Here is a 26,068-nt window from a genome sequence, read left to right as displayed (position 1 = left end):
TCCATTGCTTGCAAATGCTACAAGGCCATAGTTTAAGACTAAGTTTAAGGCAAAAAAACTGTTCGACTTTGAAATCCAACAAAAATGAAACGCACAAAATGGCAGAATTGCTTAACTGAAGGATTATTATACCCATGGTTGCTGGATGAATGATTATGCACTACCACAGAAAGGAAAAAAAAAAAAAAAAAAACCTCAAGAAATTCTGACTTTGTTCAAAGACACTACAAGCTGCATAGTGGCTGCATTGGACCATCAAACACATAGTCCAAAATTAACATTTTAAATATATGACACTGAACACATAAGCTTACTGAAATCTAAATTCTAAGCATTCTCAACATTAAAAAAGCAGTTCCAGAAGTTAACAAGGAAGATATAACTACTTAAATCCTAGAATACCAAAATTATCACAAAACAAGATATTTCACATTCCATACTTTTTACAAAAATGCAGTGAAAAGTGGATTACAGTGCAAAATGTAAATGAAATTTCCAGTCAAATGAAAATGTTCAACATTTCAAGCATTTCATGACATTACCTGAATGGGAGGAATGTGACATGAATACAATTTCTTGATTCAAAACATTATAAGCAGTCATTACCTTTTCACAGTTCGAACACGCCGTTTTAAATCTTTCATTACAAATTAAATACCAAGAATAAGAATTGCTTTAAATTAGAAATACTTTAATCAGCCTGCATATGTGATATGAAATACTAATACATATCGCACAGAAAACACATGTAGTGGGATATACTAATGGCATGATTTCGAGGAACAAATTTCATGAAAAATAAGTCTGTTGTATTTTGCACTAACATGATGATAAAATGACTTCTGAATTATCTTTCAAACATGAAGTTTTAATCTTGTGGAAAGAAGCAAATGATTTATTAAGAATTGATATGAAAAGACAAGTTAAATACGCCTCATAGAAAGACATTTCTTTATAGCATGGACAAGTCATTACTGCACAGATGAGTAAACTTTCTTATTAATCTAGCTTTTTAACAAAAGACACTAGCCTTCTATTATTTGTAGGCATCCACGTTTCAATTTTTATAACATTTAAGCAATTTCTTACATATGTAACTCATGGAGTTTCTCTCCTTGCGAATAAGTATATGGTTGTTTAAAAGATGTTTGTGAGTTAAGGACTCCTTACATATATTACACACATGAGGTTTCTCTCCTGTGTGGATAAGTACATTTTTGTTTAAACTGGGTTTGTGAGTAAATGACATATTACATATATCATACACATAAGGTTTCTCTCAGGTGTGGATAAGTGCATGTTTGTTTAAACTACATTTGTCAGCAAGTAACTTATTTCATATCTCACACTCATGAGGTGTCTCTCCTGTGTGAATTAGCATATAACTGTTTAAATTCTCTTTAGAGTAAATGACTTGTTACATACCTTCTTTTAGAGTAAATGACTTGTTGCATACCTCACACACATGAGGTCTCTCTCCTACGTGATTAAGCATATGTCTCTTTAAATTTCCTTTTTGAGTAAGTGACTTGTTACATAACTAACACACAAAACATTTCTTTCTTGTGTCAATAAGTATATGTCTTTTTAAATCACCTTTTACAGTAAATGACCTGTTACATTCCTCACATGCATAAGGTTTCTCTCCTGTGTGAATACGCATATGGGTTTTTAAATGACTTATTACATATCTCACACACATGAGGTTTTTCTCCTGTGTAACTAAGCAAATGGCTTTTTTAAAGTTCCCTTTTCAGTAAATGTCTGATTACATATCTCACATATATGAGGTTTCTTGCATTTATGAATAAGTATATGATTGTTTAAATAACTAGTTGGAACAAATGACTTGTTACATACCTCACACACGTGAGGTTTTTTTTCCTGTGCGATTAAGTATATGCATATTTAAAATGTCCTTCCATCTAAACGAACTCTTACATGCCTTACAAATCAGTTTTTTTCTGCTGTACATATATGAAGATGTTTCTCTAATGAACCATATCATATCTCGCTCACATGGAAGCGGTGTAGCACCAGGGTGCCTGGGTCAAGGACCGTACCCCTTGTTGAACATGTAGGTTGTTTCGAATGTTGTCATGAGTAACTAACATATATATATATATATATTTTTTTTTTTTTCAAATTATTATGTTATGATTTTTAGTAAAAGGAGAGTAGATAACTGGTAATTCTAGAATAAATAAAGTGTGCGCAGAGTTCCAAGAATCAAAAATGCCATCTGGGAAAGCTGAAAAGCGGAACAAGCTAGCTTTAACCTGAGTCTAGAGATGCATATAACATATACACACTTGAGAGGTTAGCATAAATATATTTCAGTTGTTCAATTGCCTAATTCATCATGAAGTTTTTGATTTCGAACGTACCAGGCCAAGTTGGTGATCTGTCTTAGGGCACAATTTTGTGCCTGCTGGAACTTTTTCCTGTATGATTTACATTAATATGCATAGTATAAGACGCAATACAGTTTTATAAATAAGCAACTTGTTATCTATTGAAAGTACACTGTTTCAAGAAATTAAGGGGTTATGTGTGGGTGCCATGAGAGAGTTTTACTGAGGATCACCCCAAGATGAACCATACCATATGTAGAGAGTAATAAAAAGTGATTTTAAAAAGAAATGCCATTGACAGTCCGGCACTGCAAAGGATATTTTTATTCTTACTTTTGAGAAATTATGTGCCGATGGCAGTATACAGATTCCAGTTCAAATAATTTTAAACCGTTTTTGGATGCTGTTAATGAATTTCGCACAAAACAATCCACAAAGACAAATTTCCAAAGACACAAAGGTAAGTCGATATTTCTTTTCCGTACTGCACAGATTAGATAATCTGTATATTCGTGCTTTATTTTGATTTAAAATGCAGTTTATTTAGATTATACTTTTTTGTTTTAGCTATGTTTTGGATGACATTTTACTTGAGAGGGCACTGCACAGAAACAGGAATAGCACCAAAAAAAAAAAAAAAAAAAAAAATCGCAACTTTCATCAAGTTGGGCCCCGAAATAAGTTTTTTCTATCAACACAAAAACAAAACAACTTACAGTGAAAAATATGCTTAATAAAGTGAACAAATAAATATAAAGCTTTGTTTTTTGTAAATTTTTATACCATTTAGATCATAAATGCTTTATTATTTGATAAGTCATTATTTCACACTTTTAATTTTATAATTCCCAACTGCCCTCTTACTAGATTTAGGAAGATGTTCTAATATTCGAAAAAATTCCAAATGCGGAATCGCACAAGTCCCAACATCACACTTTGTACTGCATTTACAGCAAATAGTGAAGACAATTTTCACAATACTTTTGAAAAATGCCATATGAAATACTTCAAATAAATCTTGTCTGTATGCCTTACTTAGTAAAAAAAAAAAAAAGAAAGAGAAAAAAACTAGTAACTCCATTACACATCCATTTCTTGGCTCTAGTGTACATTTGGTTCTCTTTCAATTGGCGAGAAATTTTGATTGATTTTGGCGATAAAACCCCCATTCTGGTCACCATGATAGTTTTAACTTTTAGCTTCCTAACTTTATTTAAGTGAAAATAGATTGATGCGCACATGGAAAGTTAAGGAAGTGCGCAATGCCTAGTTTGTGTGATTCTCTGATTTTTTTAAAGTGAAAATAGATTGATGTGTACATGGACATACTGTTTGTACAATTCTTTGACTTGTTATTTTGGTTTCATGTAGCGGCCATCTTGAAATTGTGCTTTTCTGCTGCCGATATTGGCATCATAAAAAAATCACCAAAAAAAAAAAAAAGGTGTACACAATTGTAAACTTTTACCCCATTTTTCTTGTATTGTCATTGTTTTCTTTGACTGCTACGCACAATTTGCACATTATATCACAATCCTCATTGACTTCCTACACATAATTTATTCTTCACTAATTTATTATTATTTTGCATGATTTCAACATTATCTTTTTCCATAGTGAAGCTGTAAAAAAGTGGTCCATATTCTAAAAATCTAACAGATCACTCATTTGAATACTTGTACATGAAATTAAACATAATGTGCAAGACTCACTGTAGGAAATTTTAAGAATGATTGTTCTCTGAAAATGTGCTATTCTTAACGGTTTTGTTTTCGGAAAAATGGCCAGAGAAATCTAATAAAAGGCAAATGAAGCATTGCTGTATGTATACAAGTATTTGTAACTGTTTTACAAATACAGAATTAATTCAAAACAATTCAAAACAATAGAATTTATTTTTATGTTAATATTTAATTATATATTGTTTAGCTTTTCTTTCTAACATAAATTTACATGTACAGTAGAATGTCCAAAATCCAGACTCATCGGGACTGCAGCAATTCCAGATTTGGAATTTTTCCGGATATTAGATTAATTTAAATCTGATAAGATAGCATGCAAAAATTATACAATTAAAAATACGAAATCGTGATTTATAAAATAATGAAGTATTTATGATGTAAAGGGTATCAAAATTTACAAAAAAAGCTTAATATTTATTTGTTTACCTTATTAGACATTTCTTTCAATGTAAGTTGCTTCATTTTTTGTGCTAATACATTCTCTTTAATTCTATAGGCAGACGGACATATCTCCTGTTTAGTTACATTGTTGAAGTCCTGTAGCTGCTATTTCAAAAATTCCGACTAACTTGTCAATTGAAATTTTCTCTTTTTCAGTAACTTCTCTGTCGCTTTTCTTCACTTTCGGTATTTTGGTGATTTAGAACCATACTACAGATTTTGCCATTCATTAATTGATTCATGATTGAGAAGCATTGTCATCACAAAGAAAAACTTCTTTCTTATCATCTTCATTTATTTCCGCTTTTCCACATTTCTTTACAAAATCTGTTAATTGAAATATTTCACCTTTGTTTGCGATATCTGAAAACCTTTACAATTAACAGCTATGAAGATCAAAGTTAGCTATCCTTCACATTATATACTTAGATATGCAATCATGAGCTTGATAACAAACAAATCGTTCTGTTAAATTTTATCTTGCTTCTATTGCACACTGAGACAATTAAGCCTGAATTGTATTACTTTAGTTATTTATTATACTTATGTCTATTTTTTGCACATGCTTAAGGCTTATCAAAGTTCTGAATAAATAAATTCCTACATATACAGGCCATATTCCCATATATATGTTACCTTACTGAGGGCCGGCGCTAGCTATCTTACCGCCTGATGCAGTCTCTGTGGGTCCTAAATTCTGTGACTCGATGCGGCCATACGAGTCCTGCCGCTGGTTTTGGATTTGCATGAACAACAAATCCTTTATTTTTAATTTAAATATTCCTAAATGTAATCTTTGTGTCTATGAGTATTATCAACAAATCTATTTTTAGCATATGGAATGAATTTTTGGTAGATTTTTCACCGTCAACAATTTTTAACTCATTTAATTTAATCTGTAATAATCGCCAAGCATAATGTCAACATAAAAGGTTACCATGCTCATTTATTATTCAATTGTGTGTGTGTGATTATGGCAAAGTCTCGAGGGCTATCTGCCTAATGGGGGGGGGAGTTCCTTTGTGGAGGACTTTCTAAGAGAAACTGGCTCATTTATCATTCAATTAATAACACAAAAAAATGCTTAGGCATCGCTACATGAGTCATTACTCAAGTTGTCATGTTTTGGTTGGCATCAGATCAATGATGTATCTATGTGGAATGTTTAGGTTCGAGATGTAAGCCAAGTTGCTGCGTAGCATACAAATTTACGCTAAAATGATTGCTTCTTTAATATCAAGGTATTTTATTTAGTGTCGAAGTGAAAATAAGAATTGCGACTCTCCAGATGTTTTATTATGTGCGGAGGGGGAAATTAAATGCACATGCGTAAAGCCTACAAGTAAATGTTGTTGGTAATTTTGAGGTCCGGATTTTGGACTCTGAACTGTATTAAACATTATGTTTAACAAGGCAAATTTCATTTACATACACTTAATATTCTTTCCCTCCTAGCTTTAGTGCATATGCACTAAGTTGCATGTTTAATGAGCTAAATGAGGCTTACACATGTTTAATATCATTATTTTCTGCTAATGTTATGCTTAATATCATGTTCTTTTTTCTTTTCTGGCATAAATATAAATTCCATATGCTTTATGCCACACTGCTGTTGCCAAATAGCATGTTTAAGAAGAAACAATTGACACATTTATGCTCAATATCATGTACTTTCTGCTGTAAGTATGCTTAGAACCCTGCTGATTAGCCATTGGTGACCTTGAAAAATGCAATATCACAAATGAGATGTGTACGGTAGTAAAAGCAAGGAAAATGTTTCAGCATTAACGACGTAAATGAGACTAATGCTATTTTAGTTAATATTTGGTTCCCCTTTTCTGTTATTGGGACAGGATTTAGAAATTTATGTATGTATGCATACATTTCTGAATCTGATCCCGGTACCTGATGAATACCAAATATTTATATCTAAAGAGTTGCATCTTACTTTATGCATACAAAGTTGCACAGAATGCTGAATTAAATGCATGCTGTGTAGGTACTTTTTACATTGAATTCATGAGCATATCATGAAAAATGTCTTATGTCTGTGCAACAAAAACTTACATGCATAAATTTAAGAAGTTACTGACTAAATATTAAATATCTATGCTTGAAGTGCTAAATATTTAAAAAAAAAAAAAAAAAGAAAGAAAGAAAGAAAGAAAGAAACTGAAGAATTTAGAAAATTCCTCTCATACTTCCATTAAACACATATATTAATTAACATCAAGGGGGAAAAATATTTAAAATATAAAATTTGATATATTTATATTGAAAAAAATTTTAGGTACAACTCTGATATACGCCCTAATTTCACCAAATGTGGCGATATGTGTTCTGCACTGGTTTTTGGCGCGATTGCGTGTTCTATGGCAACCCTGTTGACGTTGAACAATCTTTAGCTGGAGCTCGTTGATTCGCGTCTGTGTCTGAGAAGATGGGAGGGAAAGATAAAATGGTAGAAGTTGTTGAATTGAAGTTCGGCAAAAGGAAATAACATTGTAGCCATCCTGTTGAGAGGTAGTGGATATTTGGAGGTGTGGAAAGAGGGTCTGGGAGATTATTTTTAATGGCTGTGCATGATAGAAGTAGGGATTTGTGATTTTATTTATTTGTGAACCATAGTATGAATTTTCTGGAGTGTGTCTGGCTGTCACGTAAATATGATAGTAATTACGTGGCGGCATGTTAAAGGCGGTATGAAATTGGTATTTCTGCTGCTCGAAAAAGCATTAATTCATGGTAAGTGCATTTTATTTTATTCTTGTTCTTATTTTGTAGAATGTTATGTTCATTGGTTATTTAGTATGAATTTCTGTCATTATTGTTGTTTTTTAAACAAAACACTGTGCACATGGTATTATTTGAAATTTATTGTTATTATGTTATTTTACTAAAGCGAGGTGTGCGTAGATCGTAGATTCGTTCCTTGCCTAAATTTTGCAATTCGTAGATGTTTTTTTTAAGTTTAAACAGGATGCTGTGTACATGGTATTCTTTGAAATTTATTGTTATGTTAATTTATTAAAACGAGGTGTGCGTAGCTTGTAAATTCGTTCATTGCCTACATTGTGCCATTCGTAGACTTTTTTTAAGTTAAAACATGTCGCTGTGTACATGGCTTCTTGTCAAATATTTTTGGTTAGAAACTTTACGTTTTTGCTATCTAAATTTTTTGTTTTTGTTTCGGATTTTTAGCTTAAATCGTGTGTTCAAAACGTAGTTTTTGCATGTGGGAAAACCACATTTTTGGAGACATTTTAGGCTTAAAGTTCGAAATATAGACAAAAAATTTAGATAGTAATACAGCAGTGTGAAGTTTCTCGCCAAAAATGTTTGACGAGAAATTTGGCGACTTGAGGGCGCATATCAGAGTAGTTCCAAATTTTAATTTAATATCTTCATAATTTCAGTATTTTTTAACATTTTACCCTTAAGACTAAATAAACTATAAAAAAGCATTTATGATTATAATTTTATAAAAAAATACGGGTTATTAAAAAACAGGTTGAAGAACAGCAAAGTTACTTCAATAAGTTCCATGAAATAAAATTTTAAAGTAGCACAGCAAATTTCTATGAGATTCCTGCTTTACAAGCACATCTTAGATTCCAGAAAAAGGTTTTCCTTGAATTAAAAACCATAAAAATGGTGGCAAAGTGCCATATATATTTCTAGTTTCTATTCATTTCCAAAGTTGCATTATTATGGGAACCATTTAAGACACTTTCTTTTGTATGCTTGAGATGCTTATAATGATGATTTTTGCCAAGAACAATGAGACAGTTACAAGTGAAAAAGATTTTTTTTTTTTTTTTTACTTGTACACACCTGTTCATGCTTATAAAGTGTGCATTCTTGCAAATCAAAAATCAAGTTTCGGCTAATCTTTGGAATATTGTAACAGGTAGTTTTGCGACATCTCGGTAAGGTGATAAAGGGGTTGATCTTTGGATTATGGTAACTTGCCGATTTTTTTGCGACAATTTGGCGACCAACTCTGCTGCAGCAATCTTCTACTTTTTTTTTTCGGCGCCATTTTGTCTTCACGAAGTAAAGACATGTTTCTTTTCTTTTTATTTACTGAACACTTTTTCCAACAATCTGCTAGCCGAATTACACTTATGCTAGAAATTTTAGGGAACAAATCTGCTTAATATACAAATATTAACTGCAAAATTGGGAAAAAGTGCAGAATCGCAAACTCCTTGCCACGTTTTTCAGAATCGCACATACATAGTAACCATGTACACGTCGACTTATTTTTACTTAAAAAAACATCCCAGAATTGCACAAAAATGGCATTGCGCACACTCTTCACTATATCCATGTACACTGCTTTTTTCTCATAAATTAGAAAAATTTCACAAAAATGCATAAAAATTTTGTGACTCTTTAAATTCGGTAAAAAGGACATATATGAAATTACCTGATTGCGAAAAAGTATATACCTTTCCAAGGATGAACATTTCCACGTATAAAATAAATAAAATATCCAAAAACTTTTACCTCTAAATTATCTATTATAAACGTCACCAACAAATTTACAACGCAAACATTAAAAATGGTTGCAAATACTTAGTGTCTAATATTTAAATTATTTCCATGCACGTTTACTTCCACTGAAACGTATACCAAATTGCTACAAACATATAATTCCCAAAATAATTATCATTTAATTAAAATATAATTAAACCATGTACACGTTGACTTATTTTTACTTAAAAACATCCCAGAATTGCACAAAAATGGCATTGCGCACACTCGTCACTATATCCATGTACACTGCTTTTTTCTCATAAATTAGAAAAATTTCACGAAAATGCATGAAAATTTTGTGAATCTTTAAATTTGGTAAAAAGGACATATATGAAATTACCTGATCGCGAAAAAGCATATACCCTTCCCAAGGATGAACATTTGCACGTATAAAATAAATAAAATATCCAAAAACTTTTCCCTCTAAATTATCTATTATAAATCTCACCTGCCAATTTATAACGCAAACATTAAAAATGGTTCCAAATACTTAGGGTCAAATATTAAAATTCTTTCCATGCACATTTACTTACAAACATATTCCAAAATACTACAAACATATAACTCACAAAATCACGATCATTAAATTAAAATATAATTAAATTAAAAACACTACTTAAAATATAAATAAGCACATACATTAAATTAATAAAAATTAGCTTACAATCCTAATTACTTTAAACTAAATCATTGCTAATAACAATTTTCCAATAATACCATATTAATTTATTTAGTCCTTACATTTAGAACAATGCATAAAAATAATATCCTGAAATGATTAAAAATACTAACTTACCTAATCTTCTACAGAATCTTGAGTGCATGGCGGATCACAAAATGTCCATTTTCACCAGATTTCTTGCACCGCCATTCAAACTTATCTGTAATATCCTTCCTTTCACACAATCTCATTTCATTCCCACATGTTGGACATTCATACTTATCTGCACTTAAATTACACTCATACACCATTCAACCAATTCTTTTGGATTATCAGATAAACGCATTAAAAATTTAGAATTCACTTTAGATAGCGCCATGCGATCCAAAAATTAATCAACACTCTTTCACACAATTTCAATGAAGCTTAATACAATATACTATAGTACTGCAGATATTTTTCCAAAATTCCCCCCTTTTCCGATTAAAGAACTGTAATTCGTTCATTAATGTCACATGACATATCTCATGATCTCTCATTTCCCTCACACAAAATAATGCGTAATCGGAACTGAGTACTTCTCACATTATTCCCAAAGTCCTAGGTAGTAAATTTTACTGTCTCCAAAATGTCGCCAAACTACCTGTTACCATATTCCAAAGATTAGCCGATAAAGGTTAGTAGCTAGGACTTTAGCACTTTAAATGGATAAAGTCAAGAGTGTGTGCAATGCCATTTTTGTGCAATTCTTGGATATTTTTTTAAGTGAAAATAGGCCAACGTGTACATGGATGATACTGTGCATGTGCAATTCTTAAAAACACTGCAAGCAGTGGGCGATTCTGCACTTTCTCCAAATTTCGCACCTAATCTCCATCATAATTAAGCACTTTTGTTCCATTAAAGTTCTAGCATAAGCGTAATTTGGCTAGCGGATTGTTGGAAAAAAATGTTGAGTTAAAAAAAAAAAAAAAAAAAAAGCCTTTACTTTGTGAAAACAAAATGGCATCCAAACAAAAACTAGGAGGTTGCTGTAGCAGGGTTGGTTGTCAAATTTTCGCCAAAAAATTGCCAAGTTACCATAATCAAAAGACTAACCCAAGTTTTTTTGAACACTGCATAAAGAACATAGAAGTTTCTGGCTCTAGAGTAGAATTGAGTGCCCTCCGATTAGTAACAAATTTTGTTCAATTTACCATGATAGTTTTAACTTTGTTTTAGTTTCCTGATTATTGTAAATGAAAATAGATCAATGTGTACATGGACAAAGCTAAGGCAATAAACAATGCCTAGTTTGTGCAAATCTCAAATATTCTTTTAAGTGAAAATAGAGCAATATGTACATGGACACCAGGTTTGTGCAATTCTTCGACTTCTTATTTTGCTTTTGTGTAGCGACCATCTTAAAATTGTGCCTTCCTGGCACCAATCTTAGCATTTAAAAGAAATTGAAAAAAAAAAAAAAAAAAAAAAACAAGGGACACACAATTGTTAACTTCTACCCAGTTTTTGAATATATATGTACTATATTTGAGTTTCTTACCTGCATCAAAATACCACAATACTGATTCATTTTTTCAAATGTCATCTTAGGTACTTTACACACATTGCACTGCTCTACTTGGTATGTCCAGGATTTGAAAGAATTTTATCTTACAAGACCTCATTTCCCTTTATCAGTATAATGTGATAACCATATACCACTTTTAGAATATTATACACTCGAGACATTTGATACTGCAGCTGGATAGTCATACTGAGAATATTTCCTGATAATAGATTTCATTAGATAAAAAATATGTAAAAAAAATGGAACTGTCTAATTTGACTGCAGGTCTTTAATATTTTAACACAGTAAAGAAATCATCTAATATATTATTTCATTACAGGTTCAAGAAAGGCATCTCTATCATTAATTCAATAGCTTTCATTGATAAACTCTGAAATGTCTTTAGCACAAAGAAGATACAAGTTACAATACACATATGGGATGAAGCATTTCGCCCTGCTCCAGAATTGCATCTCAGAAGTATGTCAAATTGGTAACGATCATATCATCACAACAGGGCATTTTGCTAGGTAACAGATGTAACACTGAATATGAGTGATACAAAAATCTGTGAAAAGTGATATCTAGGGTCAAAAATTCAAATTTCCGAAAAGGTGGAAGAAACACAAAACACATTATGGCAGATCCTGAACAAAACAACAATCCCAGCTTTTTCAATCAAGGTCGGTATAAGCAGTTTTAGAGTCTTTAAGGTAGGATAGATAAGCAAATGTAGCTTCAAGTCAGCATTAGTTAAAAATGCAATTGAGATAAAACTTGCATAAACGTAGTTTTTTGCTTTTTTTAAAAAATAATTAGATTATGATTTATTTATATCAAATGACAATTCGAAAACTTCTCTACAGCATCAGCAGCACCCAGTTTACTTTTAAATCTAAAACTCTGCCACTAAGTGGCTCTTTTATTACCAAGAATTTTCCCATTAATTAATTATGACAACATACTAATTTAACATCTCCTCAAAAGACAGAAGGCTTCTCTTCTGCTTAGATCAATGCATATTTTTTCGAATTATTCTGCTGTCCAAATGAATTCTTCTATACATGACAGATTTCCCTCTTCTGTCGATACGCATATCTTAAAAATCCTTTAATAAAAATTAATTTATCCATATTTTATACACAAGTCTTCTCTCTCGAGTGAATACGTATATGAGTGTTTAAACTACTCTTCTCATTAAATGACTTCTTACATACTTCACACACATGAGGTTTCTCGCCTGTGTGAATATGTGCATGAGTGTTTAAATTACACTTCAGACTAAATGACTTTTTACATACTTCACACACATGAGGCTTCTCTCCTGTGTGAATACGCATATGGCGGCTTAAATAAGACTTCAGACTGAATGACCTCTTACATACTTCACACACATGAGGTTTCTCTCCTGTGTGAATAAGCATATGGCTGTTTAAAGTAGACTTCTGACTAAAGGATTTCTTACATACTTCACACACATGAGGTTTCTCTCCTGTGTGAATAAGCATATGGCTGTTTAAAGTAGACTTCTGACTAAAGGATTTCTTACATACTTCACACACATGAGGTTTCTCTCCTGTGTGACTAAGCATATGCTCGTTTAATTGATCCTTCCGTTTAAATGACTTCTTACATACTTCACACACATGAGGTTTCTCTCCTGTGTGAATAAGCATATGGCTGTTTAAAGTAGACTTCTGACTAAAGGATTTCTTACATACTTCACACACATGAGGTTTCTCTCCTGTGTGACTAAGCATATGCCTGCTTAGATCAGACTTCTGACTAAAGGCCTTCTTACATACTTCACACACATGAGGTTTCTCTCCTGTGTGAATAAGCATATGCCTGCTTAGATCAGACTTCTGACTAAAGGCCTTCTTACATACTTCACACACATGAGGTTTCTCTCCTGTGTGAATAAGCATATGCTCGTTTAATTGATCCTTCCATTTAAATGACTTCTTACATACTTCACACACATGAGGTTTCTCTCCTGTGTGAATAAGCATATGGCTGTTTAAAGTAGACTTCTGACTAAAGGATTTCTTACATACTTCACACACATGAGGTTTCTCTCCTGTGTGACTAAGCATATGCTCGTTTAATTTATCCTTCCGTTTAAAGGACTTCTTACATACTTAACACACGAGGTTTCTCTCCTGTGTGACTAAGCATATGCCTGCTTAGATCAGACTTCTGACTAAAGGCCTTCTTACATACTTCACACACATGAGGTTTCTCTCCTGTGTGAATAAGCATATGGGTGTTTAAAGTAGACTTTAGACTAAATGACTTCATACATACTTGACACACATGAGGTATCTCTCCTGTGTGAATAAGCATGTGCTCGTTTAATTTATCCTTCCGTTTAAATGACTTCTTACATACTTCACACACATGAGGTTTCTCTCCTGTGTGAATAAGCATGTGCCTGCTTTGATGAGACTTCTGACTAAAGGACTCCTTATATACTTCACACACATGAGGTTTCTCTCCTGTGTGACTAAGCATATGCTCGTTTAATTGATCCTTCCGCTTAAATGACTTCTTACATACTTCACACACATGAGGTTTCTCTCCTGTGTGAATAAGCATATGCCTGCTTAGATCAGACTTCTGACTAAAGGCCTTCTTACATACTTCACACAGAGGTTTCTCTCCTGTGTGAATAAGCATATGGGTGTTTAAAGTAGACTTTAGACTAAATGACTTCATACATACTTGACACACATGAGGTATCTCTCCTGTGTGAATAAGCATATGCCTGTTTAAATTACTTTTCAGACTTAATGATTTCTTACATACTTCACACATACAAGGTTTCTCTCCTGTGTGACTAAGCATATGCTTGTTTAAATCATATTTTCGTTTAAATACCTTCTTACATACTTCACACACATGAGGTTTCTCTCCTGTGTGACTAAGCATATGCTCGTTTAATTGATAATTTCGTTTAAATGACTTCTTACATACTTCACACACATGAGGTTTCTCTCCTCTGTGAATAAGCATATGGCTGCTTAATGTAGACTGCTGACTAAAAAATTTCTTACATAATTCACACACATGAGGTTTCTCTCCTTTGTGAGTATGCATATGCTTCTTTAAAACCTCTTTCCATTTAAATGACTTCTTACATACTTCACAAACATGAGGTTTCTCTCCTGTGTGAATAAGCATATGGCTGTTTAAAGTAGAGTTCTGACTAAAGGACTTCTTACATACTTCACAAATATGAGGTTTCTCTCCTGTGTGAAAAAGCATATGCTTGTTTAAATCCTCCTTTTTTTTAAATGACTTCTTACATGAGGTTTCTCCCTTGTATGAGTAAGCATATGTATGTTTTAATTACCCTTCTAGTGAAATATCCTCTTACATATTTCACATATATAAGGTTTCTCTCCTGCACATACATGTTTAAACCGATCTTTTTACTTAATGATTTCTTAAATACTTCACATAGATGAGGTTATTCTCTGAGAATAAGCAGATGATTGTCTGAATTAGTCTTTTAACTAAATGTCTACATACCTCACATCTAAGAGCTTTCTCTCCAATGTGAATTAGCATATGCACCTTTAAAGTGCTTTTTCGACTACATGACATGCTACAAATTTCATACATATGAGGTTTTTGTTCAGTATGGATATGCATGTGCTGTTTTAAATATTACCTCTTGAACATTATTTGTTACCTTGTTACAAACCCTGAACCTAGAACATCCTTCTCCTAAAATATGCAATTTCTGCACTTTCCTGATAACTGTATCTGACATTCTTAATATAACTTGCTACACATCTCGTGATGAATTTCACCTTCTGAAGTGTAAAACTGGCTGCTAAACAGAAATTTTGGTAAAAGTAGTTTTAAGTTGGTTTATTCTAGCATTTAATGTCTCATGTAAACAGGCTTTTTTCTTTTTTTGTAAAAGGATCAACACAAATTATTCATGTGACGTATCAGCTGCTTGCTATTAGGACACCTTAAGAATGCCTTGATTTCCAATAATGTTTAATTGAAAATTAATTTCTTATAGTTCACAAAAATTACACTTCTTGCCCGATCACATATACATGTTTAAACAGGAATTTGTAAAACTGGGTCACATATGGTATGTTATGCTACTTGAAACTTTTGTACAGTAGCTACCCAATGATTTATAACTCGAAGAAGTTACATGTCACGTTAGAAATTTAGTAACAACTCTTAAAGCTTACACGGAAAAAAGTAACCGGCTTTCAAGATTTGAATACTAAGCAGTATGAATCCCACTTCAGCATGAAGTAAACTTTAATTAAAGAGTCACATTATAGTTTTAAAGCAGCCGCTACTATTATTAAAAAAAAAACTATAACTGCGGTAATTATTCAAATAATAAAATCAGTTTCTACGAAAACAAACCTTATTACCACGTAAGACAATTGCTATACTCGGAATTCGTTGTTGACAGGTTATCTTCACGAGAAAAAGGGGGAAAAAATGGGAGGAGTTACGAGATTCTCTGGGTTGCATGAAGATCTACTAATAACTTTCTCGCCAAGTAATTTGGCGTCATTCGCTCATTCTTATTTCTGGAACTGTGGTTGAAGAGTGGTATGATTTTGATCCGTAAATATGCTAAAATTCTATCGTAAATTTTTAATACCTTGTTTTCCAAATTTACACATTTTGCTTGATTAATTTGAAGTTGTTTTTTTTTAGATGTGCGCAATGGCAAATTCAGGTTATTCGTCAAATACCCAAGGTTTCTATTTCTCTGGTAAGTGTTTGCTTTATATCTTATATTTATTATTAAATATGAAAAGTAATTTTTGCATGCGTATATTTTTTCATGCTCATTTTCTGTTTTATGTGCTGGTAGATTTCTGGCCGATTACCGTGTTTTTAGATAAATGCGCCATTTTTATTTAGGTCGGGTAGAGATTACTGTTTCCATTTTTTTTAAGTAACCACGAAAATTCTAACACATGTAAAAGCTTTACTAGTAAACTTTTGATTGAGGATATTTCAAGTAAATGTGCCATTTTTACTGAATTTGTGTAGAAGTTGCTCTTCGTTATGCCTTTTTTGAGCCAATATGTTAATTAGTTGTATTATTTTAATGTGTTGTTTTGCAGATTAGTGCAGTTTATTTGACAGATGTGTAATGCTGTTTGTTGAAAAATGCATTAGAACCAATGATGGTAAGAGCTTGGCCTAGCAAATTGGTAAAATATTACCTGCTCTTAATTACTGAATCATATTGTAGGATAAAATCTGCTGTTTATGTATGAAATTTTGTACTTTATCTCTGATTATTTGGTATATGCCCAGAATTTCATTATTAATGATCGATTCATTAAAATTATTTTTAATTGTCTACTTTGTTTTGTGTTGCTGCTGCTCATTCTGCATTTTGGGGGGGGAGTAGATATAAAAATTAATTCTTGTTTTTTCTTTTTTTTCCCTCCATGTCTCTTTTTATTGTGCTAGTAAATTTCTCACTGAACTCATTTCAAGTTGAATGTGGTATTTTCTTTAGCTCATGTAGAGATTCATCAAGTTTTTGCTGGTAAATTTTTGACAAAATGTGCCGTTTTACTTAGTTTGCATAAAAATTGTTCTTCTTTATGCCTCTTTTGAATAAATATGTCAATTCTTGTTTGTATTATTTAATATCTTGTTTTGCATATTAATACAGTTTATTTAACAGATTGAGATGCGAGAATATTCATTAAAACTAATGCAGGTAAGTTCTTGGCCTAACAGATTGGTAAAAGATTTTCTGATCTTAATTACTGAATTTTATTATATTCTAGGATAAAAGTCTGCTTTTTACGTGTGAAAATTTTTATTTTATCTGATTATGTGCCAAATTTGATGATTCAAGAAAAATGCCATTTCTGTGTGTAGCTAGTTCATTGTTGCTGTTCGTCATGCAGTTCTTTTGAATATGTATCAGTTTGAAAATTTATTCATACATGTGTATTTTTCTCATCCATTTTTGCTGTGCACTTTTCCTGTGAATATTATTTTTATTTAGTCTATATAGAATTTCCTCTTTGTATTTTTTTGAATAAGTATGATAATTAGTTCTTGTTTGTGTTATTTTAATGCCCAACAATTCACTTTCGAATGTTTGTTAATTATAGAAGCTAATTTTACTTTCTGCTTGCAGTTTTTAACTCTCTATCTTTTATCCAGACATTAATAACATCTGCCTTTTCATTTCTAAACTTAAAATATCGCAGTCGGGAAAAGGTTTCAATTTGAAAAGTAGTGGCTTTTCTAATTGCAAGAATTTCTCTTCAGAATTATCTGTTGAGTATTTCATTTCTCGAAAAGTCTAGTAGACCTTTTAAATCGCAATTTTAATCTTTAATTTTTTTGGATATAATTAAGAACGAATTCATTTGGAAGCAATTTAAAAAATAAAGGCATTAAAATATTTCTGTATAAGTCAGTATATTTTTAATGTTGCCGTGCAGCGTAAAAGCATCTCTACTTTCTCCCAGAAGTCTTGCTATTTTTCAGATTTCAAGGTTGACTTCTGTGCCTTGTTTTGCAGATTAACATGCTTTATTTGATTGCATAGAGGTTAACTTTTCGTAAAAAGGCCTTAATTATAGTATCATTATTGGTAAATTCAATGCTTAAACAGATTGGTGAAATGTTTGACCTTAACTACTGAATTCTGCTAATTATATGGGATATGTCCATAATTTAAATTTTCTCCTAGTAAATCAATCAGTTGGAACAAAATGTGAAATGAATTTATTAAAGAGTATGTCATTTGCTGTATTCATAAATTTCCAGCCATGCATATCATTTAATAATTATTTATTTTTAGGATAAAAAAAAGTAGTAGCAGATGGTCCTACCAATTTGAATAAATATGGAATTTAGTTTTTAATAGTTTTATTTATTTCATGTAATTTATGATATTAAAGTATAAAGGCTATGCTTGTGGATTTTCTAGTAAAGGCAAGTTTCCAATCAATAGCAGTTTTTAGTGGTTGAGTTATGTATCCAGCATTTTTTTACTATGAAGACTAATCATACTAAAAAAATTTAAGCATTTTTTTCAAGTAAAAATTAGTATGTTATAGCTGTGCCAGTATCATTCTGCATAATGACAAAAGTTCATTAAATATGTTAGTGACATTTAAGTGTTGATTTTGATTATCATGCAATACTGAAACTAAATTCAGAATTTCATTATTGACAAAATTTTTTTTTTTTTTTTTTAATTCTGGGTATGAATGTCTGAGCATGTGTGTAAATTTTAAGTCATAAGAGAAACGAAATTAATTTGTTAAATTTGTTTCTTTCATTTGATTAATTCGTTAAACTTGCTGTTGTCTGTGAAAAATTTTCCTATTGAACTTTACCTTTCATTTTAGTGGCACATGTGATAATAGATTTTTAACCCCCCAAAAATGAAAATTTCCAAGTGTGGCTATAGAGAGTATGCTCAAGTTCATAAAATAACTTAGTTTTTCTTTATCATCACCTTTCTGTTCGAGAAGCTTTTCTGCAGCATACATTGACCACCCCTTTTCTATTATAAGAATACAGTCAGAAGTCTTTAATCTGGACGTCCATAATCCGGAATGATCTATAATCTGGACCTCAAAGCTACAAACTTTCTGCGCATGCTCGTTTAATGTACACAGTCCAGTCACATTAATGTGACCACCACGTACTTTCCATGTCAGAGTTAAATAACCAATCACAGAAGGCAGGTGGCAGCACAGTGCAGTTGAGCATATATAAAGGGTGTGTGAGGGCTTCGGAAAACATTTCAATCGTTGGCATAATGCAGAAACGAAGCGATTTATCCGACTTCCAAAAGGGCATGATCATTGGCTTTCGGGCCAAGGGTGGAAGCATTTCCGAAACGGCTGAGTTTGTGAACTGTTCGCGTGCCGCCGTGGTAAAAGTGTACCGTGCATGGCAAAATGGGACTGTCCAAAATCAGCGACGTGGCAAATGTGGTGCACCACGGGCCATAGATGACATAGGCGAGCGACGGTTGCGGAGATGCGTTCGGGCAGATAGACGGGCTACCGTTGAGCAACTGACCACCAAAATGAACCAAGGGGCTACCAAAAGTGTCTCCCAAAGTACTATTCAGCGAACATTGCTGTGTCTGGGCCTCCGAAGCAGACGCCTGGTTCGTGCACCTATGCTGACTGCTGTTCATCGACGGCGAAGGCTAGAATTTGCACGCCAGTACAGCAGCTGGACGTCCACTGAGTGGCGACAGGTTGCGTTTTCGGATGAATCGGGTTTTATGCTCCATCGGACAGATGGACGTTGGCGTATAAGGCGTGAAACCTCTGAAAGGAACCACCCTGCAACCATTGCCAGAACGGTCCAAGCTGGAGGCGGGAGCATTATGGTCTGGGGAATGTTTTCCTGGCATTCTCTAGGTTCACTGATCATTGTGGAAGGCACAATGGATCAATACAAGTACGCATCTGTCCTTGCGGACCATGTTCACCCCTACATGCACATTGTTTTTCCTCAGGATGATGGCATCTTCCAGCGGGACAATGCGAGGTGCCATACAGCTGCCAGTGTACGTGCGTGGTTCGAAGAGCACCAGGATGAGTTTACCGTCCTCCCCTGGCCAGCAAACTCACCTGACTTAAACCCAATCGAGCATCTGTGGGACCATCTCGATCGAGTTGTTTGCGCCATGGATCCTCAACCGCGTAATCTAGCGCAGCTGGCCACGGCATTAAAGTCGGCATGGCTCAACATCCCAGAGAACACCTTCAGGGACCTATGTGACTCTCTTCCTGCACGTGTCGCAGCAGTCCGCTCTGCGAAAGGTGGTTATTCTGGCTTTTGACAGATGGTCACATTAATGTGACTGGACTGTGTATAACGGACGGTATAAGCTAAGCTAAAATTATCTTATTCAGTTAATGTTGCAGATTGCGTTGTTCCTTAATCTTCTAATTGGATCTGGCTTATTTTTTGCGGACTGTTGGAGCAATTTTATAAAAGTAAGCTTGAACTTTAGTTTATGTCAAAAAGAATTTCCGATTCTGGAGCTGCCAAAGGATCTACAAAGCGAAAGCATGTTTTGATGTCCATCAAACAAAAAGTGGAATTACTGCAAAAAATGTATAAAGGCATATCCTTTGTTTCTCTAACCTTTCCAAAATCTGTTTATCAATTTTACACTGCTCTGCAGGGGAAGGAACATCACGGCACGCAATGAACTGGAAGTTGATCTGTCAGCACTATCCTTATATTCAGGGCAGATGTTTTTATTTTATTCGGCTTGTAATTCCTTGCTAAATGTAGTATTTCATCTCAATGTACTCCGTTTTTGATATGATTTAAATCAAATTTCTCGTCATTATATTACGGATACACATCAAATAGTTTTCTGATTGCAATTTTCTAATTTCGACTATGCGTAATGTATTCTTTACGCATGCATGCGTTGAAAGAAATGTTTAATAAAGTAAACAAATAAATATTAAGTTTTTTTTTTTTTTTTTTTTTTTTTTTTTTTGTATATTTTGATATCCTTTAGATCATAATTGCTCTTTATTTCATAAATTATGTTTTCAAATTTTTAATTTTATGTTTTCTGCATGCCATCTTACCAGATTTAAATTGATGATCTGTAATCCGGAAGTCCCAACGAGTCCGGATTAAAGACTTTTGAGTGTAGTAATTTTAGAAATTTATCTGCATGTCTCCTGTGGACTTTCATTTAATAGATAACTAAAGCCAGTATGGAAATTAGGACATTTTTTATATTGAAGAATAATTCATTGCTGCCTACTCTCCTTTTTTAAATTTTTAGTCTTAACAAAGGAAAATGTTTCTCAGAAATAAATGGAATGTATTTAATTAAACTTAAATTAGGCAAATTCCATTCCCTCAATATCTAATGATTTTCAAAATTTTTAAATTCTATTTCATTTGAATTGTACTTTTTCTTGTTACATTTTATTAAATTTCATTTGGTCAGAGTTGTCTTAATCTGTAGTCATTTCTAAATTTTTATATAAAGATTTAAAAAATGGAATTAGCCAAAGAATATAAGAATTAAATGTTAATATATTTTACAACAGAATTGAGTTTCAAATAGTTCAATAATCTAGTCCATGTAAATTTGAACTGAATTTTAATTTGATTTTTCTGTTAATTCATTACATTTATTTAGGCGCCTAGAATGTGAACATGGTAAATAAAATGGCAAGTACCCATTCCTCAGTATGTTTTGGTGGGAAAAAACTTCTGAAATTTATGTTCAGTTTGTAGTAATATTATTCAGTTAACTTCATATTTGTTTAGGAATTTCACAGGGTGGGTGATCTTCTGTGCAAGATACTGAGAAAATTTTGATATTCTTTATGCTAAGAATAATTTCAAGAATTAATAAATTTCAGTTTTTTTATATGATAGACTGATTATTCATATGATAGACATTATTTATATGATAGACTGATTTTATATGATAGACTGATAATATACACCAAGGTCACCTTGGATGATCAAGAGCTTGTATCATACATGCATATTAACTGTTATAGGATAGCTATGGACTTTGGTCCTTCAAATTGTTTTATTAATATATATACAGTATTCAAAGAACTACAAAAGGGTGGAATGTAGTGAATAAAACATTTTTGCTTCTGATAGAAGTGTACAACTGACTGAAAAATGTAACAGCCATCGTTAAAATTCAACATCATTTGAAAGATCTTTCTTAAGTATAGTACATATTTTTAAAAAATGAAACTGTATACAGTCAAAAGTCATTAATTCGGACACCCATAATCCGGAATGATCTATAATCCGGACCTCAAAGCTAAAAACTTTCTGCGCACAAGCCGCGTTGGCACATGCACACAGGCGTTTTAGGTGTGCGCGTAAGACCTTGGCTACTGCGCATATGCGTGTGCGCAAGTGCAGAATACGTTTTCGCCTGTGCGTTTAATGTATAACGGACGGTGTAAGCTAAAATTATCTAATTATCTATTTCAGTTAATGATTGCGTTGTTCCTTAATCATCGAATTGGATCCCGCTTATTATTTTTTGCAGACTGTAAGAGCAATTTCATAAAAGTAAACTTGAACTTTCGATTATGTCAAATAGAATTTCCGATGCTGGAACTTCCAAAGGATCTACAAAACGAAAGTATGTTTCGATGTCCAACAAACAAAAAGTGGAATTGCTGCAAAAAATGGATAAAGACATGAAGAATGTGACAGAGAGGTTAGTGAAAACGAAAAAATTTCGATTGACAAGTTAGTCGGCATTCTCGGCACAGCAATTAACGGGACTTGAACAGCGGAACTTTGTAACTGAACAAGAAATTATGTCTGTTTATAGAATTAAAGAGAAAGTATTATCACATAAAACGAAGCAACTTAAACAAATTACATTGAAAGAAATGTTTAATAAAGTAAACAAATAAATATTAAACTTTTTTTTTTTTTTTTTTTTTTGTAAATTTTGATACCTTTTATAATAATTATCATAATTGTTCTTTATTTCATAAATTACGGTTTGATATTTTTAATTTTAGAATTTCTGCATGCCATCTTACGAGATTTAAACTGATGATCTATAAACCGGAATCGTCGAAGTCCCGATGAGTCCGGATTAACGACTTTTGACTGTATATGAATTTCTGGAATAATGTAACATATTAAAAGAAGATAAATTATGTATTGAAGTGAATTATGCATTCAGTATTTCAATAAATTTTCCATTTTATACATTCTTAAATCAATATAAGAATTATCAGTATTTTTAAAATCATTAGTGTAGTTGTTTTAGGAAAACTTTGGTTTAAATTCAGGCTTAGATACTAAGAGTTCTGTTTTATGAAGCAAAAGTATCTAATATTTGTTTTGCAATTAAGTTGAGCTCAAATCATTAAATGTGAATGACATAATAGAAAAAAAAATCAGAGTTATTTTAATGACTGTGATGATGATATGTTATCTCTTATCACAGGAAAATACTTGGTATTTTATTTCAAGAAAAAAAAACCAGCTGGGATGTTCTGTGGAGTAAGGTTTTTAAATTTTTAAATCCTTTCCTAGAGCAGACTTGCTAGTTCTTGGTTGTAGATAAAGTTCAAATGGTATTTTAAGAACCTGAGGCTTAAAAAAAGCGGGGAATAAATAAAGGTTTATTTTTTATAGAAAAATTCATTTATATTTCAGTAGTAGTTATTATATTGTGTAGCTATTCAATTTCTTCACTAAAACATTCTCCAGTACTTACATATTATCTCATCGACTGTGAAAGTTAGGGAGATGCTACCAAATTTCTGTTAGTTGTTCCTGTGGAACTCTGAAAACGTGACGCATCTTTATTTAACAAAAAAATCAGTGTTCAACCTGCTTTGTAAAAAAGCTTTCATCAATTTCTATTAGTTTGTTTTGCCTTCCTGATTTTACTTGAAGCTCTGTTTAGAATGCTATGAGTGCAGACTTTCTGCAGGTAGTTTACTGTTTTGTTGAACATATTGTATAGATTACACTTTTTTATGTCAGATTTCATAACTTTGAAAGCAATCTGCTGCTTGCTGTTCTGTAGAAATGTTTCCTAATTAAATTTTTTTTAGCTTAAAATCTTACTGCATACTGTCAGGGTCGAATTTATGTATAAGCTACACGAGCTATAGCTGAGAGCCCCCACTTTCTTGAAGGGGGCCAAAAATTAAGATATAGTATAAATAATATTAAAATATATTACAGTACAAAGTCCATTATCCGGAATGATCCATAATCCCGACCTCAAAGCCACAAACTTACGCATGCGCTTAAAGCCAGTAAAGCATTTACCCACGCGCAACTTCCGATAGCGAAGAAAGTAACAAAGAACGTTATTGAAAATGAAAAAATTTCGATTGACAAGTTAGTCGGTATTCTCGACACAGCAATTACAGGACTTAAACAATGTAACTTTGTATCTGAACAAGAAGTTATGTCTGTTTATAGAATTATAGAGAAAGTATTAGCACAAAAAAATGAAGCAACTTTAACAACTTACATTGAAAGAAATGTTTACTAAACGAATAAATATTAAGCTTATTTTTTTTTTTTTTTGTAAATTTTGATATGGATTAGATCATAATTGCTCTTTATTCCATAAATTACAGTTTCATATTTTTAATTGTATAATTTCTGCATGCCATCATACCAGATTTAAATTGATGATCTATAATCCGGAATAACCAAAGTCCCGATGAGTCCAGATTACGGATTTTGTACTGTATAACAGACTTATAAAGGGCCCCATATTTCAAATAGCTTAGGACTTTATTAAGTCTAAATATGGTTCTGCATACTGTTAAGCATGAAGTTGGAAGCAAAATGGTTTGTATATTTCTTGCTGCTCCTGGAATGAGAAATTTACTTTTGTAGTTTTTTTTTTTTTTTTTTTTTTAATTTTAAACAGCTTTCCTGTATTTTCTTGTTTCCCACCTACAACTCCCTACCAAAATGATTTTTCAAAATCCCGTTTTATATAAACGAGGTGGAACCAGTATTTAATAAGAAGTCTCAGGAATGACTACATCAATTTTTTTTCTTCTACTTTCTAGTTACTTCCGTGGAAGAGCTTAGTAATGCGTGTCTTCCTTTCTGGCCACGTCATTGCTTTAAGCTAAATCTTACTACGTTCAGCCGTATTGTTACGTGCCTGTTTGTATTCACCAGTGAGGTTTAATTAAGGGCCAACTCTATTAGTTATTTCTGTACAGCTTTTTCTAGTTTTTAGTTAGTTAGCATTAGTTTCTTATTTTCTATCTTAAGTTAAAGCCCAAGTGGAGACTTCATGTAAGCCCAGGATTGGCCAACTGTAAATGGTCTCAAGTTAAATAAAAGGATATTTAAACCCTACTTTGGACTTGTCGCTCTAGACTTTTAGAAGTCAATGAATAGTCGCTACACAATTCTCAAGTATTCTAGATACCAAGGGCAACCAATTTTACTAGAATCTTGTATCATTTATAGTGGAAAATTATATAGATCAGTATATAACTATTATGAAAATTTGAAAGCATCTGCAAGAAAATTGGACTGCAAAATACATTCATGTTTTATCAGGATAATGATTCTAAACATGCAGCCCTAAATGTTCACATGTGGTTTTAACTGTCCAGAAGTTATCACAACTTCTTCCTTCATTTAGTCTTCAGACTTAAATCAAATTGAACATGTATTGAGTGAGTTGGAGAAAAGAATAAGTAAAGTAACATTTCTTCAAAAGTTCTATTTAAAGCTATTCTTGTGAAGGAATGGAACAACAGTTACTCAAAAAATATAGATAAATGCATGTGAAAAGTGTAACTTTAGCTAAAAGATATCTAACCATTATGAGTATTGAATGTCCCATTATTTTATTAATTTATTTTATTTTTTTATTGACTCTTTCTTCAAAGTATTCGAATACTTATATGAGTTCATTTTCAAAACATTTTGAATACCTTTTCTTAACCAAAAACGCTTAGACCTTTTTTTTTTTTTTTTTTTTTTTTTTTCAAAATAAGGAACAATAGTACATGTGAAAGAAAAGACATTTTACTGATTATTATTAACTGATATTTGGAAATAAAATCAAAGAATGCAAGTGTTACAAAATTAATTTCATAGGTTTTATAATTTCATGAGTTAAAACTGATATTTTAAATTTAAAAATACAAAAACATGAATATTTGTCTTATTCAAAACATGTTTGTAAGTGCAAGTATATATGTCTAAATGGCTGGCAGTTACATAAGGCATAAGAACTTTTAAAGACATA

At 32.2% G+C, this 26,068-nt stretch overlaps 1 protein-coding gene across 1 annotated transcript; it reads right to left on the bottom strand.

Moving 5' to 3' along the window:
• Positions 1-11,011: 11,011 nt before the first annotated feature.
• Positions 11,012-13,385, bottom strand: LOC146993794 (uncharacterized). The gene has a single exon (XM_085826543.1). It carries the CDS (start codon positions 13,383-13,385, stop codon positions 12,426-12,428), a length of 960 nt encoding a protein of 319 aa, XP_085682669.1. The 3' UTR covers positions 11,012-12,425.
• Between the last annotated feature and the right edge of the window lie 12,683 nt (positions 13,386-26,068).

Source organism: Stegodyphus dumicola, chromosome 11 (genome assembly GCF_044657685.1).
Source record: "Stegodyphus dumicola isolate Sdum_Otavi_A_Nest chromosome 11, ASM4465768v1".
Classification (NCBI taxonomy): domain Eukaryota; kingdom Metazoa; phylum Arthropoda; class Arachnida; order Araneae; family Eresidae; genus Stegodyphus; species Stegodyphus dumicola.
The sequence above is the reverse complement of the archived record's forward strand: the minus strand, read 5'-3'. Positions and strand labels throughout refer to the sequence as shown.

Coding starts and splice junctions, on each gene's coding strand:
- LOC146993794 (XM_085826543.1), bottom strand. CDS start 13,385: ATGCTTAGTCACACAGGAGAGAAACCTCATGTGTGTGAAGTATGTAAG.